The following is a 17,979-nucleotide window of genomic DNA, read 5'->3' on the forward strand; positions in this document are numbered from 1 at the left end:
TGTTGAGGGGAAAGGTTATTCTGGGTTAAAGGTAAAAATATTCTTTTGGGGAGGAAAATCATCAATGGTCGAAGGTGACAATGTTCTAAGCACAGTACAGATATCTAAAAGTACACTTTCTCTGTGATCAGCTTTGAGGAAAACCATGGTGCGGGCCCACAGGCAGGCCTGGTGCTGGCAGGACGAATGGAGTGGTTTGGACATCAGTGACATCAGGAAACTGGAAAAAGAAGCACAGAAGGAGCTGGCCGAGAAGATGGCAGATACCGAAGAAATCACAAGGGACGAAGACTCGCCACCACCTCCGGCAAACATTGTGGATATAGAGAGTTTGGGTTCGGCATCCGAAGACAGCCCCATTGCTACTGAACCCACTATTGAGACTGGAATTGCTCCTACCGGGAAAAGGAAACTATCGGGAAGACTGTCTGCTGATTCACACAGTGAGTACTGCAAATATGATGCTGTCATTCCCAAATGTCTGTGTATAAGGTGTAGAAAACATGTAGATCACTCCAACCGGATGTAAAGGTGAGGATGAAGTTCAGTAATTAGAAATATTTACTGTTAATATGAGGCCTATTAATTGAAACATATTGACATGATTTGTGTCAGGCATCACGGTATATGCAAGTTTTAGATAATTATTGAGTGGATGGAATGTAGAAAAATATGTTGACTTTTATTTTTCAAATTACCTTGTATGTTTTGTGCAATAGGTTCTGCCGTTGCCACGCTATCTGAATGGAGAATGAACTCAATTGTTAGAGACACGGACAGTTCAGACGATGAGTTTTATGATGCACAAGGTAAGAGCTTTCAGAGACAACCGCAGAGTCTATAAATAAGGATGGATCACCAAAAAAAACCGAAAGAAAATCAGTCACAAATGAGTTGTATTTGTAAGATATCGATCATGTCAATTGTGAGGAAATTGAAACAGGTTACACCACTAATTTAATTTACCACCGAATTAGCGGTACAATTAAATTACTCCATGCAGACAGGTCCAGACTGATAATTTTAATGTTCGGTGGAAGTTCATGGAAGTTTTAGTATTGTGGTACTCAGAAAACACCGCAGCAAGATCAGCGTGTTTGACAGACGCACCTGAGGCAAATGCTCCTGATAAGTCATCCTCTATCCGGTAAAGTGTAATTTGATGAATGTCTGTTGTCTGTAAAATTCAAGTTGAAATTTAAAAAGTTAAACTTGAAAACAACAAACATTAGTAGGTTTATTTTAATATTGCAAAGTAAACATCGAAATCCATTGCATTGATTGCTGTTAACTTTCTTGCTTCATTCTGTATTACAGAGGACGTTAATGTAAATATACAGGCAGGACTTACAAAGTGGAGTTCTGAAGAACTGCTGATGAGGGAAATGTCTGAGACATCCATTGATGAAGGTAGTAATGCGTCAATTTTACATTAATGTGCAATTTTTTTAAAACGCTGATTTCAAAATAGTCTAACAAAATGAGTTCCAGCTAGTCATCTTCTGTAATGATATGATTCCAACTATGATAGGACACTCTGTTCACAAGACACAGTTATTGTTTTATCACACTCACATCTATCATTCCAGTGTTTATTACATGTGAATCAGTTCAGTTCATACTGCAGTAAAACCATTCAAGTTAATGTCATGGAGATTGGGATGTTTTACAAGGTGACGACCTCCACCTTTCATAAAACAACAGATATAAGTTGGAAGAAAAAAAAAATGAGGTCAAGGAAACGATGTATGAAAAAGTACATTCAAATGATAGTTCAACCTTTTCAATGCTGTGTTTTGGTATGACCCATTGTTTTCTATGACAAAGTTGGACCTGTGGAAAGGAAAGCAGGGGTGGGAGTATCAACAATTATATGTTTCATCCCTCTTCTTGACAGGAGAAATGGGCAGCCCTGCGATGTACGGCAAGAACCGAGTCACATCACTACGACAAACCAGCATGGAGATGTCGGCGCCAGCATCACCAACCTTACGTCACGAACACCACCAGTGCAATATCCATTGGCTGTTTCTCATCCTGCACGGCGGTAACATCCTGGATGGCGGCCAGGATATCAATTCAAAACACATCGACCTGAACACGTTCTCCGCTGCGCTCGATGCCGTGGTGCGAGCTCATTTCCCGGCAGCCCATGGAAGGGTTGTGGTAAAACTGGTGAATTGTCCAGCTACCTGTACTGAATCACTGAATATCCTGACAAGGTGAGTAACAAAGCTCATAAATATGGCTTTCCATAGCGATGAAATGATATTTCACTTTTAGAAATACTTGGATATATATATACACACAATCACTCAGATCCGTATTTGAATCATTGACAATCAGCAGGGTGGTTACACATCTGTTTATGGTAATTAGCTAATTAACATATCCTAATGTCATTGCAACCATTCTTATCTGTTATGACATTTTGCTAGATATGTTTTGAAATTTGGTAAAACTATGTTCATTTTTTTACTGGCAAAATCAATAAAAGTGACAATATTTCAAAAGAAATTCAAAGTAGTTTTATTATAAGCACATAATTTCAGTGAGTTTATCAGGTCTTTGAAAGGAAAGCTCCTTCCTTGCGCAGTGTAAAGAGACAGTGTGCATATCACAGAATATCACAGACACTCTACCCTCTGCAGCAAAAAAGAGTTGCCAAAGGGGGCAGTAGTTGTAGCACATCTAGAGAAGTGTTCTTGAAGAGGATATGCATGTATAAAGAATTACCGTAAGCGTAGACTCCTTGAGCTGTGTGAACCAGCAAATCCACACTGCAAGTGACTTTAAGTGGATCAACTTAAAGCAGTGAAGGAATATAAACAGCCATCGTTTATCAACTTTGATATGAATTATACAGATCTGACTGTATGTCAGTTTTTATGGCCTGTTGAAATATATTTTTACTGTATCTGAAAAATTTGTTTTTATCGTGACAGCATAAGCCCGTACAGCTATGACACAAAGTCACCGCTGAATGATAACTGTCAGTCCACTGGATGTGGCGATTTCCTGCCCCTGGGAGCGCTTCCCGTCATGGCAACGACCAATCCCGAATACGTAGACATCATATCTACCGTCATCAACAGAGCTAACAGCGTTTTCAATGAATTTATGAGATCAGAAGAGGGATTGGGGTTTAATGGACAAGTGAGTCCTTTCATGTTTATTCATAAGAGGCACTGGCGAGGTTTTTCTTCTGTGAATAATGCTGTGCAAGTTCAATTTTTTTCTTTTTTTGTTGTTGCTGGGTTTTTTTTAAAATTTATGGTAAATATTGATTTTGGTAGGCTTTCGTAATTGAAGTATTGGAAACTTCAAATCAGTGTGTCCCATGAGTAAATTTGACATGCCATTGAGTGAAAGATATTCTCTTTGACTCAAGAAAATTTTACTATATACATGTATTATCCCTTTCACCCCATTTTCCTGTGCAGAGGTCCATCTTTACCATAGACAACAATGGGATTGGTTCAAACCATTTTAGTGAAAGGATATAAACTTAATGTTTCAGAAATTTTGGTAAATTCCTAAATCAACTTCAGAAGTTCAGAAATCTGAAACTTTACATGGCAAATTGTTGCAAAGTTTCAGCAATGAAATATCAAGTGTGACATATTTAATGATGAAGATCTATGGTTTGGATATCATAGTGTATACTGTTAGTGTATACCCTGTTCTCCATTGTACGTTGTTCATGTTTAATGTGAAACTAACTGATCATACACTTGGGTGTTGATCAAATCTCCACAATTGCTTTCATCACAGGTTTGTTTAATTGGAGATAGCATGGGTGCCATATTGGGCTACGATGCGTTATGCCGCCCCCTGTTGGCCAGTCGTAGAGGCAGCCAGATGAGTGTCGTTGAAAGCGAATCCAGTGAAACGCATCAGGAAGAACATCTACAAGGGTCGCACGGGATGAGCCTCAGCAGCGGTGACCTGCATCAGTTAGATTCCGACAGTACGCCGCAAAATGGCGAATCCATGAAACGGTCGCCGATCTCAGTTTCGCCCTTTCAGAGGGAGAGTAGTTTTACCTTCGGCCAACGAGGGCACCAGCAGCTGACTTGTACCCGTAGTAACGAGTCTAGACGTACCAGTACTGCAAGTCAGTACCCTCCGGATAATCACCTGCTGAGGTTTGACTTTGAAGTTAGCGATTTCTTTATGTTCGGTTCTCCCTTGGCACTTGTCCTTGCGTACAGAAAGATGTTACATTCAGATGATCGGACATCAGGTTAGTTGAACGGATTAATCACACAATCCATATGTCAGAAGTTTAAGCTTTTATAAATATTGTAAAGGCATTGATTATTCACAGCGATTATTTTAACTACTTTTGCTGTCAGACAAAAACCACTAAATTAAAATATTAAATACTATTGATTGTATCATTTTACTGGCAAATCAGTGAATTCAAATCCAACTGCAAATACCTAAAAACATAAAACATAGTGAAAATAAATCCCTGTGAAAATTAATGCATTTACAGCATTTAATGATGTTTTCATTAATAAACCGGGTGAAAGCTGGTAAAGATGTGAGCGTTTCAACTGAACTGTGAGGTATTAAATGTTATAAGTGATTTTCTGTTATGGTGAGTTTCTCTAAGCCAATCAGCAATAGAATTGTTAACATGTGATGAATATTTTAAACCATACCACAAAAGAAGGTTTTTTATGGCACAGATAATAAAAACGTTGGAGGACTGAAATTTAGTTCAAGAATCAAAACATTAAAGATTCATCTCTATGGAATTCAGTCCTATAGGATTCCCATAGAAATGTCCAATGATATTTTGGGCATACTGGTATACCAGTGGGCCCAACCTTTATCATAAAAAGAATTTAGCTTTCCTATGGGGCCTGCCATGGCCTCTAGGGTTTTGTTGATTTGTAAAACTGTTCACCTTGGGTGAAGTCTTCTCCTCTCTGGCATTCCAATAGTATAGTCAAATAGGACAGCCCTTGTTCTGAAAAATTCATTGTACTATCTTTAATTTTCAATTTCAGGGGCACCACTTCAGGCATGCTGCAGTCAAGTGTACAATCTCTTTCACAGGACAGACCCATCAGCGAGTCGACTCGAACCGCTACTTAACACCAAATTTACCCTCCTGCCACCGTCAACAGTACCGAGGTATCAGAAATTCCCTCTTGGGGATGGCCACTCAATCAATATAGGTATGGAACTGTTATATCCGTGATAATCCATGACGTAGACAGTTCACTGTACTTGCTTTCAGTTTCATAAACTAGTTCGGCGGACGTTTTCCTTTCCCACATCATCACTGCTTTCTGTTCCTCGTCATATTCCTCAGATTCCGTGTCTGGTTCCCTCATTTCCATGTGTCTGCATCTTTGTCATCTCAGTCACCATCACTTCCATCATCTAAAGCGCAAATAACAGCTATCTCAGTCTAGTTTTCTCTGATATCTAATCCTCTGTGCTTTTGTCCAATCAATATCCATCTTTTTTCAGCCGTCAAATTTCACCACCATCCATTGAGTGCATCTTTTCCCGATTTCTTCAGCTTTCAAATATTTTGATCTTGTCTCTAATTTAATTTTTTCCCCTGGACATTATCTTTGCACAACTAAATTATGGTATAACCCTATTGTTGTCTGTGCATAGTTGGACCCCTACCGAGAGAAATGGGGTGAAATAATTATCTTTTTATTTATCTTCCCCAGTGTTGATACCATTTCTAGTCCCTTTCTTTACTGTCATTTCCTGTCTGCATCATTTGCTACCATGGTAACGTATTTCGACTCCATACCATCCTAACATTCAGTACTCCACTTTATGCAGGCAAGAATGCATAAACAAATGCAAAGTCTTCCGTTTCTTAAAAAGTGAAAAACCTATATACCTTCCAGTTCTGTGCATGTTTTTACACCTTTGATAATATTAGCACCGAAAATTCATGGACAGTTCTTGCCAATGAGGGCATATGAGTGAACGTTATGATCGTGAGAGGCAAAGTAGAATACATATCAAGAAGACCACTGCCATCCCTAGAAATCCTTCATTAATATCCAGATGAAGCTCATTTTTCAATTAGCAAAAAATTTCTTTACGAGTCGATATCTTCCATTACTTTCCTTTTTCAGCCGATATCGTCAGCAGCAATTCTTTTCTCTTTGGAGAAGGAAGCGGTGGCACGTTACAGAGACACCCAAGCCTGGGCAGTATCAGCACTACTGATGTTTTGGCAAACTCCTCTCAGTTATCAAACAGTGAGTACAACTCAAATCAACCGACAGGAACTTCGTATAACTTGCTGAGGCTGTGTATTTGCAAATGATGGAATTTTAGTTTAATTCAAGCAACCATGAAAAAGTTCAAAAGTAATTGAAACTATCAAATGCTCGATGCAGAATACGGTAGTATTCATCAGTGTGAAGTGTATCAATGGGTATTGTTTCAGTATGTAAATTTTATGATAATGTATCATTATCAGTGATGCATATTCATGTGCCTCAATCGTGCACTAGATAATTAGATCACAACATAGATGACCGCTGAAAATCTCAAGTAATTTGTATTTGTGTCTGAATTTTATTTCAGTTATTAGTAAATGGTGGGGGACCAAACGACTTGACTATGCCTTGTATTGCCCGGAAGCTTTGCAAGCCTTCCCAACAGGAGCTCTACCACATCTATTCCATGCCAGCTACTGGGAATCAACAGATGTAATCGCATTTATTTTGAGACAGGTATGTAGATTGCCATCCAAAACCCTAGTTTTAGTCAATACTTTTGTCAGATTCCTCCCCAGATGAATCCTACTGTCACACCCCACACCCCCCTCAGTGTTCTGCATCTTCAAGAATCTTACCAGAATCTCAATCTGATTTGTACCCCAGTTGACAATGTACTCTTCCTTCTGTATTCTGCTATCTCCTCACTCAATCCAAGATTATCTGTAGTTTGTACTGCAAGCACGATGCTGGCTTTTCAACTACTTGCCCTTTTGGCTTTCCGATCCCTGTCACAACCTATTCCTTGGTCCTTCCTCCCTGGTTCATTCCTGTGTCTTTTTTTCCCGGTTGTGAGGAAGTGTAGCACTATCTTTAATATCCTTAGCACATTCATTTCTGTCATTGCTTACAGATCGTCCAGCAGTCAGAAGAGTTGCTACAAATTTTTAAGGTGAAGGATATAAAGCATTTGATCATGGCTGATTTGCTGTACTCTCTAATAACAATTTTACATTGATTCTTTTTTAATATGCTGAAAAGACCTGGCTGAAAATTATATCCAAAATTGCATGAAGCTGGCTCATTGCAATTTCTGTAGTGAATATACTAGATTAAGTAGCAACTTGTTGCTGGTTCACCCATTTGTGAATCTATTTTCCTAAAATAAGCTGTATCATGATGGCATACATTTCACAGACATCCATTTCGATTTTTTTTATTATTGAAAAGCGAAAGGACTCTGTGGATTTCACAGTCCCTGTATCAGTACTAGGCAACGCAGATTGCTTGTAGATGCAGTTTTCCAGCAAGCGATTTTTTTGAGCTTCTGCAAAAGGCTGGTCGCCAAAGGAAATTCAGGGAAATAGTGCAAATTAAAAGTAAATTTGACAACCTAGTTTTGCGTTTTTTAATGGTAGTGCTAGTTCCTTGGCTGGTCTTTGTGTCCCCAGTACCAATGTGAGATTTTGTCGAATTTGTAAGCCTCCATTTGTGTCATGTTTGATTGTTTGGTAAAGCATTACACACAGACAGCTCATAATGTTTCAAATGTACAAAATCTGATTGTTGAGTCATGCCAAGGTCTGTGTCCTTTGTTACCTACTACAGCCCCTCTGGGAACCTTCATATCTATGTATTTTTTCAAACTTGTTTTGCTTTGCGCATGCCTAGTACATGTATCACATCTTACTTTGATTTGTTTGTTTGTTTGTTGTTAACTTTCCTCAAGTGTGAGTGTGAGTTTGTCTGTTAGGCTAAGAAAAATAAAAAGTTTGTTTCTCATCTGTGTGCGCGTCATTTCAGACCCGTTGCATCTACCTTTTTTCTGCTCATGAGGAAATAAAATGAAAAAAACGCAAAAATAAGTGACGATAGTGCATAATACAGTGCTGTATAAAACAGAACTGTAAACAAAATAACTGACACTAACATTCCATTCAGAACTGTACACATATGTCACTGTTATATTAAGCTGTCAAAACTGTGCATTGCTGCACTAAAAGTCAAACCACAGAACTGTTGCTATACAAAAATACTCAAGCAACTCTGCTGTGTACTTATCTCTGCATGCATTCCTATGTTGTTTTCATATTTTTTTGCACATTCTTGTTGGTCGAAGAATAAAAAAAAAATTGAGAAGGAAAAAGGTTGCGTCACCGCATCATTTTTGCAATATGTCTAGGATGTGAAACAAACTTTTTATTTTTCTTGGCCTTACATGAAGTCAGTCACATTTTCTGTGTAAAAAATAGCCCCACTTACTCTCTCATTCTTTGTCCTTGGCACCAAAATTAGTTGATGATGTGGTTGAAAGTGAGTCACAGTCAATATGAGAAATCTTTCCTGATTGTAGAAGAAGAAGATGACAAAATATTGAGAAAAACATCAACTCACTTTATAGAGGATTGTTAATATAAAACTGCAAAAATTGATCAAAGATTTTAACCAATCTGTCCACAATTGAGTTTAATTTCATAGTTCAGGAAGACAAAAGATACAAGTGTGGGTAATTTTGCTTTAGAAACATCTACTTCACTGTATTTATTCTATTCAGTAAATATTCCTTGACTTTATCTGAAAGAAGGTCATGAAAGTACCCAGGGTAAATACAGCAGTGCTGCCAAATTATTTTCTGTTGAAAACATCCCAGGTATTTATAAATACTGGAAAACATCCCTGCTATTGATAAATGCTGCTGTCTCTACTGTTTGGTTCTGTGTGAACAATTTGGACGCGCATCTAGTAGCTGACCATTAAGATCTTGAAAATAAAAGTCAATTTCTGGTACCACTCATTATGTCCAGCATTCCTGTAATGTGTTTATTTTCTGTGGAGCATTATAATGTTGTTGTTTTTTCATGTTTCTAGATCATGCATCATGACACTGTGAGTGTAAATCTGGGTGAAGAGCAGCAGATGTCGGCTTTCACTCCGATTCAGCCCAGGGAGAAGTGGCAACGTAGAAGAACCAATGTCAAGTTGAAGGTAAAATATTAACGTTGTTGTGCAACTTTTCACACTCGTGTCGTAGCAAAAATCTCAAAGCCATTCTAGATTTCATGAAACATGTGATTCCAACTTACTTTTGATTAATCATCTGTACTACTGTGCTATTAGGGAGTGTAGTTTAGACTTGGAAGTGGAATTAGAAGTTTCAACCAAACATAAAAAGGAAGCGACAATTGCTCCGTTTTAAATTTTATTCTTGGCCTTATGGACATTTTAACTATACTTTGAGAATTTTTTTCTTTTATCGTTTTGCAACTGCACCTTTAAAAGACTGTGATAAGTTGATTTGTGTTTTTGTGTGTACAGAGAAATAGATATAGAGATACAGATATAGATTGAAAAATATAGATATTTGCATATCTAAAATGAGAAAACTCAAAGTCTATTTTGTTTCCATATTTTGACCATGAAACACTCTGAATATTATTGTGTGTGTCTCTTTAGAATGTAAGTCCAAATCATCGCAGCAATGACGTGATAATCACAGAAGACTTGCCTCAGACGCTGTCGGCTAGATTTATGTATGGACCTCTTGACATGGTCACTCTTACTGGGGAGAAGGTAAAGTATTTCATGTAAATGATGAAAGTGGTTTAATGAAAAAAAATGTCACTGGAAAGTCTGTCTGATCAGATAATTCTAAATCCCACGATGCACTCTGCTCACAAACTGACTTCTTTCAGAAAAAAATTGACAGGAGAGTTATGATTATCAGTTCAGTTTAAATATTTTTTATGCCTATATACTAAATCTCTGTGAAATCTTCTGCATCTGAAATAATCAATAACAATTTGCCATCTGTTTGAATAATTTTTTTTTAACATCCCAAGTGAGAATGCACTGCATATTGCGCCCTCTACAGGTTGACATCCATATCATGACCCAGCCGCCGTCTGGTGAATGGGTCTACTTTGATACCGTGACAACCAGTAACCATGGCAGAACATCCTACACTATACCTGAATCCCGTCGCCTCGGACACGGACTCTATCCTGTGAAAATGGTCGTCAGGTAAAAGTGGAAATAGAAAAATCATGTATAGTGTCCTAGTTCTGTAAAGATTAGAATTTGTTTACTGTTATGTATTCTAAACAGAATTTCAAATCATGCCAGTACTAACAGACTCTATACAGAAGACTTTTTGTGAAAAATGGAGATAGGAGCACATTACAGAATTATCGTCAAAAGAATTTAATTGCAGTTGTCACTGAACTTCAAACACAAGCGTACCACTCTAGAAATATTGCAGATCAGGTGCCTCTCTCTGCCTGACAGAGGACTGCGATACGTGAAAGCTGTGAGCTGTCTTCTTGTTCAGGGGAAAGAATTTTATACTGTTTTTGTTCCTATTTTCAGGGGAGATCACACTTCAGCTGACAGCTATCTCTTAGTGTTACCACCCCGCACTGAAGCTGTGGCATTCAGTATTGATGGCTCCTTTACGGCCAGTGTTTCTATCATGGGAAAAGATCCAAAAGTCCGTGCTGGGGCAGTGGATGTGGTCAGGTGACTAAAATCCATACAATGAATTGTCTCATTTAGAAGAGTCAAAGTCATACAATAAATCTAGTATAGGAATGCAAATTTTTATGAGATGTTTTCTCTGGCAGCTTTTGTAAACCTTCTCATATGTTAGTATTTGTGTGGAGTTAAATGTTTTATCAGGAGGATTTTCCTAAGCTAGGCTGATTTTCATGAAGAGTTTCTCAGAGTAAAGACAAAATTGATACACCATACAGACCTGAAGTAGAATTGCTAGCTATGCAGAACATGGAAAATCTGTTTTTGATTTGTTTTGTCTTTTATCAGAAAGTTATCTCTTTAAAACAAAAAATTTATGACTTTCTCGTCCCAGGCATTGGCAGGAGCTGGGCTACCTGATTCTGTACGTGACTGGAAGACCTGATATGCAAAAACAAAAAGTGTTGGAGTGGCTGGCACAGCACAACTTCCCACACGGCATGGTGAACTTCTGCGATGGCTTGTCGGCTGATCCGCTCAGACAGAAGGCAAATTACCTGAGAAATTTAATGCAAGATGTGAGTATTTGCCTGCAATTGGGTTTCTGTTACGGTGTGAAGTATCAATCTGTCTGAACAAGGAAATTTGATGAATACTCCTGAATAATGGAGTTTTCATTTTGTTGGTTAAGTATATTGCAGCAAGATACAATCAACCAGGCATTGGATTTATCATAGGTTGGTCAAGTCTATCGGAGTTTTCAATATTTGTACATGATCATGTTGAGGCATAAACAAGTCCAAGGTCAGAGGTCTAGGACCACCAAATCTTTTGCTCAGACCTGCCAGTAAATTAGCCATTCAATTGATAACGTGGACTTGTGTACCAAAGTATGTACGCTTTGCTACCGAGGACGCCAACAGGAAACCTTGGTTTATGTCACCTGTAGTCCAGGCATCACTTTGTAAACAGTGTATTTGTTTATTTCTATGTTGTTGAACTTCATACAATACAACACAAATCTGACACTACGGACAACATCAGTGCAAAACCAAACCTAGCATATACTCATTACACCAATGGATTCACTCACAGTCTGAAAATTACTGCGGTATATTCTTTGCAGACAAAGTTAGTGATACATGCTGCATACGGCTCAAACAAGGACGTCAATGTTTACAGTTCTATTGGTTTGCAGTCGCACCAAATCTTCATTGTTGGCAAGGCATCCAAGAAAAACCACTCATTGGCGCAGGTAAGGCTGCTTCTGCCTCATCAAAAACAAATCTGTTGGTAATTTGAGGAATTTCGTAAACATTCATACACTGTTGACTTCATAAACCTTTACTCCAAGACTTTGTTTCTTGGTTTCAAAAGAGTAGGGGAACCAATACACAGTGTCAGAGAGTTAATGTTTTGTAATTATCATCATTATTTTTATGATTTTAATTTATAGAAGGCGTGATAATTGCTTGTGATAAGATTTGAAAAAAAAAAATTTTCAGATCCAAACATAAAGCATGCAAGCTTTTCAAAAATGTTGATAGTATGCATTTCTTTTGTTACCCTTTCACCCATTTCCATGTAGATAGGTCAACGTTCAGTCACAAGGTTAACTATCAAAGGTCAAGGGTTAATCATGTGGTTCACCAACAGAAGTTACATTTAGTACCCTTAATGTGTTTATAATTTGTTGTCGTTTTTTAACAACAGGTTCTTAGTGAAGGTTATGCAGCCCATCTCAACATCCTTGCGAGATCGTCACGCCCTGCTGTCGGGAATTCCAGAATGGTACTACGTAAAGGGTGCTTCAGTTTGCCCGGTCAATGCCAGGTGGTCAAAGTGCCGACAAAGCAACCTGCACGACGCGTCGCATCATACCAGGGAACAATCACATCCGGTCAAGGACACAGCTTGGCTCCGGCAAGATCTTTTACGCAGCACAGAAGTCCCACCACTCACAGAGCCTCGACAAGCGGTGTCAAATTTGAAACGGGTGTCTAGTAGCGACAGAGACAAATCTAGCGTCATTTGAAATGAACAAAGTGCCCTTTGTAGATTTCAACACAGTGGTGGATCACACATCAATCATGGATAAAAAATTCTGATGTAAATTATTTCTGATTCATAGTGATGTTTCTCAACTCCTCTAAAGTTGGTTTTATATCGGACTTGATAATTCTTGATCTGATAAGGGGCTCTTTCTTTGAAGAATTGAACATCCTGGCATTTCTGTCTTTACTGGATCGAAGTGATAAGTGTCCTTTTGGCATAGAAGTGAAAAAATCAATACTAGATACCTGGTTTTAAACATTTGATAACCACGTCATTTGAAATTGAGGCTGAAGTTCCTTGTGTTTAGAAATAAAAAAAATAGTACTTGTCTTTTACTGAAGGGATCAGTCAATGTGGGGTATAGAAGGGAAATATGAATTTCTTTAGCTTTTCTCAAACTTCTAGGTGTTCATCTCAAGTTATGGAGATGTCACCAAACTTACCCATCCCTTCTCACTGCATCTTTTTTGCTTCCTGTCATGAATGAGTCCATTCTAAGGATTTATGGAGGGGGTGGTAGGCACATGTTGTGAGGGGACTGTACCAGATTTTTTTGTAAAGGCATATTTTATCGCTTGTGACGACTTTATACTATTCTGCAATGGATTTATGGTACTTAGAATTATAAAGTAATTTGATCAGATTTATCCACAGTCTATTTATTGGTGAAAAGTGTTGTGATATAATAATATTGTCAGATATAAATGTTTAAATTGGCAGAGAGCTGTGTATCCAGTAACTTATAAATGTGTGGTGTTTCAAAGACATTGAGAGAAATAAATGCTTGATAAGAATCAAGTGTGTACATTGCTTTACAAATTTTATTGTTTATTTTTTTGTTCATTTGATTACCCTTGAACCTGATTTCTCAGATGAAGATTTTTTTAAGGTTGTTTACAAGACAGTTTTGTGAGAAAATATTCGGGAAAGCTGATGGTGTGAGAAAATTGACTGTTTCTAGAGAATTTTTTTGAGATGAGAAGCATCAACTAAAATGTCATCTTACTGTGAAACGTCTGACAGCTGGAATACCAACATATCCATAGAATGGTTGGAACAACTTTGTCCATCACCTGCTTGCCAAGCAAAATCCGTTGCAAAAGAGTTGGCATGAAGTGAAGATAAGTGAACTCAAACATTTTACTACAGACTTGGGGGTATTTTTCTGGGGTTGTTCAGCTGTGTAAAAATGCTGAAGTTGTTTTCATATTCATTTTTGTATTCATTTTCGTATGGTTATTTTGTCTTCATAGAGTCACTGACAGAAGGTATCATATAAAAGATAATAACGTTTTGATTCTGAAAATTTAATTGTCACTGTATTATTACGTAGTACCTAAAGATATGTATACTTCAACAACTATTCAAAAATCTGTCTCATTCTACTGCTGAGATATTGTGTTAATTGGAGGAGAGAATTTAAAACAAACGATACGATGTTAGTTTACTTGTCTATTTTTTAGCTTTCTGTTTCTTTTTATTCATGTTATTTATCTTTTTTCTCTTCTGTATGTAGTTTTGTTTACTTATTTTTTATTCAGTCTGAGGCCCCTGTGCTTTCATCAGCCATTTTGTAGAAAATGTTGAGATTTTATTGCAGTAATTGGTCAAAATGAACTGTTTTGACATCCCCCCTTACGAAAAACAGACTTTGTGCTGTGTTGTTGTACTGTGCCAGGGTACACCTGTACCAATTAAACCAAGTGCTCCCAACAACAATGCAGAAGAAATCTCAGAAAACACAAAAACATATTAAACCAAAAATGTCAAACTTCAAATTACAGTACAACAAGTTTTGATTTAAATATTTGTGATGAAACAAGGAAAACTAAATGTTTATGCAAATTTATGCTATTTCAATGCAATATGCATAAGTGCCAAGTATATTATCACAATAAAAATTACATACTGCATATTTTATGGTCTAAACCTGGGCTACAAATACCAATTTCTGTCAGTGACTCAAATATGAATATGGAAACAAGAATAACTTTAACATCTTAGGCAAGCACTCTGTCCAATCAGGATGACTCCCTATGTTACTAGTGATTGATGCAAAATTATAGTTTACCCCCTAGGTTCCTGGTGATCGATAAAAAGATGCCTGTGTCCACAAATTTTCATCCTTTCACTTCAAGCAGAGTATGTAAATTTGAACAGTTAATTCAATGTGATGGAAATGATCTTGAATTTTTTTAAGGTAATACGATGTTTTGTCAATTAGAAGAATATGTAAATGGAGACTTTGCAAAAACACATGGCCATTACATATCTAAATTTCTTCAAGCTGGCTTGGAAGACTTAAGACTGTGCCCACATGGCGATATCGAACAATATCATAAATCAATAGAGTCCTAGGGGTTCCAGTCTTTTGAAAAGACAGAACAGCCCCCCCCCCCCCCCCCCCCCCCCCCAAGTTAGCTCTATTGTTTTCACAACAGAGATTGGGCATGGTGTTGTTCAGGTGCGTCACTCCTTTGCCAACAGTTTTTTGACAAACAGACATGCTGTAAAATGACTGAAAATTCTTCACGGGAGCTCTGAAATGGGGGATTCTGCAGTCATGACCGTGTAAGATCATCACACAATTGACACAGGTGGCGCTGTTCAAACACGTGGTACATGTAGGACAACTTCACCCTGAGACATTCTGACTCTTCACTATGTTTATCATTAACCCCTATCATGCCAAGTTCATATGTCACCATCAGGTCAAGTTCATTAAAACCAAACAGGCATAATGTGTCCCATGTGTTGCATTTTAACAAAGAATTAGACATTTGAAGGCCCCTTAAAAAACATATAAACTGTAAACAATTGTTATTGACTTGACTGGCCTGAACATACTGTGCCAAGTAGGTGAAGGTACTTAAAGGATTTTAGCTTAATACTGCTTTTAACTGACAAAGCAAGATTGGGAAGTGACAAGCCTGGCAGGATAGGGGTTAATATACACTGATGTGTGTCGCAACCAATTATATGTTTCTTTAAAAATTGTTTTTGTCCTTTTTAAAAAATGCAAATATCAGAAAAAATGAAAAGATGACAATACTTAAAGCAAGTCCTTTGATACACCTTAATATCATATTAGTCAAAAATTGAAATACCTGTACTTTTCTTTTCTGATATTTGTCAAAAAGTTAAAGATTTTACCACGTGGCTTTCATCAACTTGTAACATTTGTAACATTTACATGTAACTTTTCAGGTACGACCTAGGATGTAGAGACTTTTTATCATGATGTGTAACTGTCGAGGTAGCCAGATTTGTAGTTTTGTAGAAGACTGTAGCAAGTACCTTGGTTGCATATTAGCTGGAAGTATTTTTAAACATTTAATAATATCGATCATGGCTTAAAGTAATCTTTAAATTTCTGCTTGTGGATTATGATTCAGATGAGAGAGACAAATCTTAACAAAGATGTACTTCACTTATTTCAGGGTTTTTAGTTTGATATTTTATTCCTTTATTTTAATTCTTTGTTTACCAGAATCTTCATCGGCAGCATTCAATTTAAGGATATAAAAACACACACATGTACACACTCAGGCACACAGCCCTAACATAAACATACATGCATGTACAAGCCAAATTTGTCCTTGCTGTGTGGACAGTTTACTGGGGGAGGGGCATATTGTAACTTACCAATGGTATGTATTTCACAAAATGGTCATACTTGTAGCCATTTCCCCACTTTTTGTCCGGTATTAGTCAGTAAGGTCTCTTAAATCAAAGCAGTACTCAGCGGTGTACACTTCATTCTTGATTCTAATATTTCTGTAGAAATGATACCCCGACTATTATTCAGTGGACTCAAAAAAAAAAAGGTTAATTCAGAATGACAATGTTGGAAAGCTTTTTAATGCAAATTACTTTCTCTGCTGGTCTTGTGGACTTTCTTTCTGATCAGTACCTTGAAAAATAAATGAAAAGTAACAAAAGTAGCCGAAGAGCATGGCGATGCCCTCAGTATTGCTTAGCCCACTGAACAGGTAACTGAACTGTCAACTCACAAAGTTATCGCACATTGAAAAAAAAAAGTAGTGAGGCAAATCAACTTAGAGGGCGCAATTCACTTTGTAATGTGTGGTGCTATGACACTGGCATGAAACATCAGTCAGCTGGCCATACACTTAACTTTCATTATGTAAAGAAGCAGCTGAGAACTTGCCAAATCCCCCCCCCCCCCACCAAATTATTTTTAATCTTGCTGTGTTCAGTTTTACAAGTAACAGCAAAGCTGAGATTAATGATTACTGGTTAACTTTCCCATGATACCAAAGATAGATTACTATCATCTTACAACTGGAATATATTATTAAAGTGATTAATTTATTACTTTATTTGTGTCATTTCAATCTACTTGTCTGCAGATGCTATAGAGATTTTTCAAACTTCTTAGTTTTAGCAATTCAGTCTAGTACTAAACAATTGTCTGCGAATACGAAAACATTTCATATTCTATTTTCCCACACATGCATTTATTTCCCAGTGTGCTGGAAAACTGCATTTGTTTCTGTTGTAGATACTTTCATTTCACTGGGAGCATACAGGTGGCAGAGTTCCTCATGAATGACCACGTTGCAAACTAGATTATGTGTAATTACTACCAGAGGACTACAAGTAGTGAACTTTCAACTTTCACCTCATAGTTCAGTGAGGTCAATGGATGATGAAGCTATTAAATCAGTTTTAACATGAAACAATTGATGAAGTCAATGAATTTACTTTCCATTTTTCCAAAGACTTTAGTTGATATCATAGCATGCTATCATGAAATCCATTTGCCACTTTCTGTCATATGTAGACATTGTGTTTTTGTAAAGTACTTGTGTCAATGTTTGTGCATACACCTGATTTGAATAAAGCCATTCTACTTACGTTATACATTGTGTGCTACTTTCATGTCTGTAGTCACGACTTTGTGAAAATTTGGTGTATTATCAGAATCTGCCAATACTTAGTGCAAGATGCAAGGTGGATTTGTAATAATTTCAGCAAATTATATTAATGAACATTGTTTCGGTATGAAAATTTTATGCTAATGATTTGTTTTCAATGTTTGATATTCATGCACTTCAAATCTTGCATCTGACTTTTTTTGAGGGTCACAATTTTCTGTCAACTTAGGGAGTACTATTTACTATTATTTCATCCTAGGTACTAAGAAATCATGTCTGGCCTGGCAATATGTATGGTTTTAGATTCTTTGATATTTGTTATTGTTTCAACGAAAACAATG

The 17,979-nt window shown here is 37.3% G+C and overlaps 1 protein-coding gene across 7 annotated transcripts in view; it reads left to right on the forward strand.

Annotated features, from left to right (window-relative positions):
- LOC139145253 (membrane-associated phosphatidylinositol transfer protein 2-like) overlaps positions 1-17,622 on the forward strand; it is a 97,601-nt gene extending 79,979 nt beyond the window's left edge. For 5 of the 7 annotated variants that reach the window (XM_070716284.1, XM_070716285.1, XM_070716286.1 and 2 more), the window contains 17 exons: positions 132-443; positions 720-809; positions 1,318-1,410; positions 1,898-2,222; positions 2,946-3,156; positions 3,775-4,246; positions 5,022-5,192; positions 6,123-6,248; positions 6,580-6,728; positions 7,126-7,164; positions 9,081-9,197; positions 9,666-9,782; positions 10,084-10,232; positions 10,578-10,727; positions 11,077-11,260; positions 11,809-11,937; positions 12,396-17,622. In XM_070716284.1, coding sequence (XP_070572385.1) covers positions 132-443; positions 720-809; positions 1,318-1,410; positions 1,898-2,222; positions 2,946-3,156; positions 3,775-4,246; positions 5,022-5,192; positions 6,123-6,248; positions 6,580-6,728; positions 7,126-7,164; positions 9,081-9,197; positions 9,666-9,782; positions 10,084-10,232; positions 10,578-10,727; positions 11,077-11,260; positions 11,809-11,937; positions 12,396-12,686 — 3,125 coding nt within the window. In that variant the 3' untranslated portion in view covers positions 12,687-17,622. The remainder of the gene's footprint in view (positions 1-131; positions 444-719; positions 810-1,317; positions 1,411-1,897; positions 2,223-2,945; positions 3,157-3,774; positions 4,247-5,021; positions 5,193-6,122; positions 6,249-6,579; positions 6,729-7,125; positions 7,165-9,080; positions 9,198-9,665; positions 9,783-10,083; positions 10,233-10,577; positions 10,728-11,076; positions 11,261-11,808; positions 11,938-12,395) is intronic. The other 2 variants (XM_070716289.1, XM_070716290.1) reach the window with 1 other exon arrangement.
- Positions 17,623-17,979: the final 357 nt, after the last annotated feature.

This window comes from Ptychodera flava, chromosome 12 (assembly GCF_041260155.1).
Source record: "Ptychodera flava strain L36383 chromosome 12, AS_Pfla_20210202, whole genome shotgun sequence".
Classification (NCBI taxonomy): Eukaryota; Metazoa; Hemichordata; class Enteropneusta; family Ptychoderidae; genus Ptychodera; species Ptychodera flava.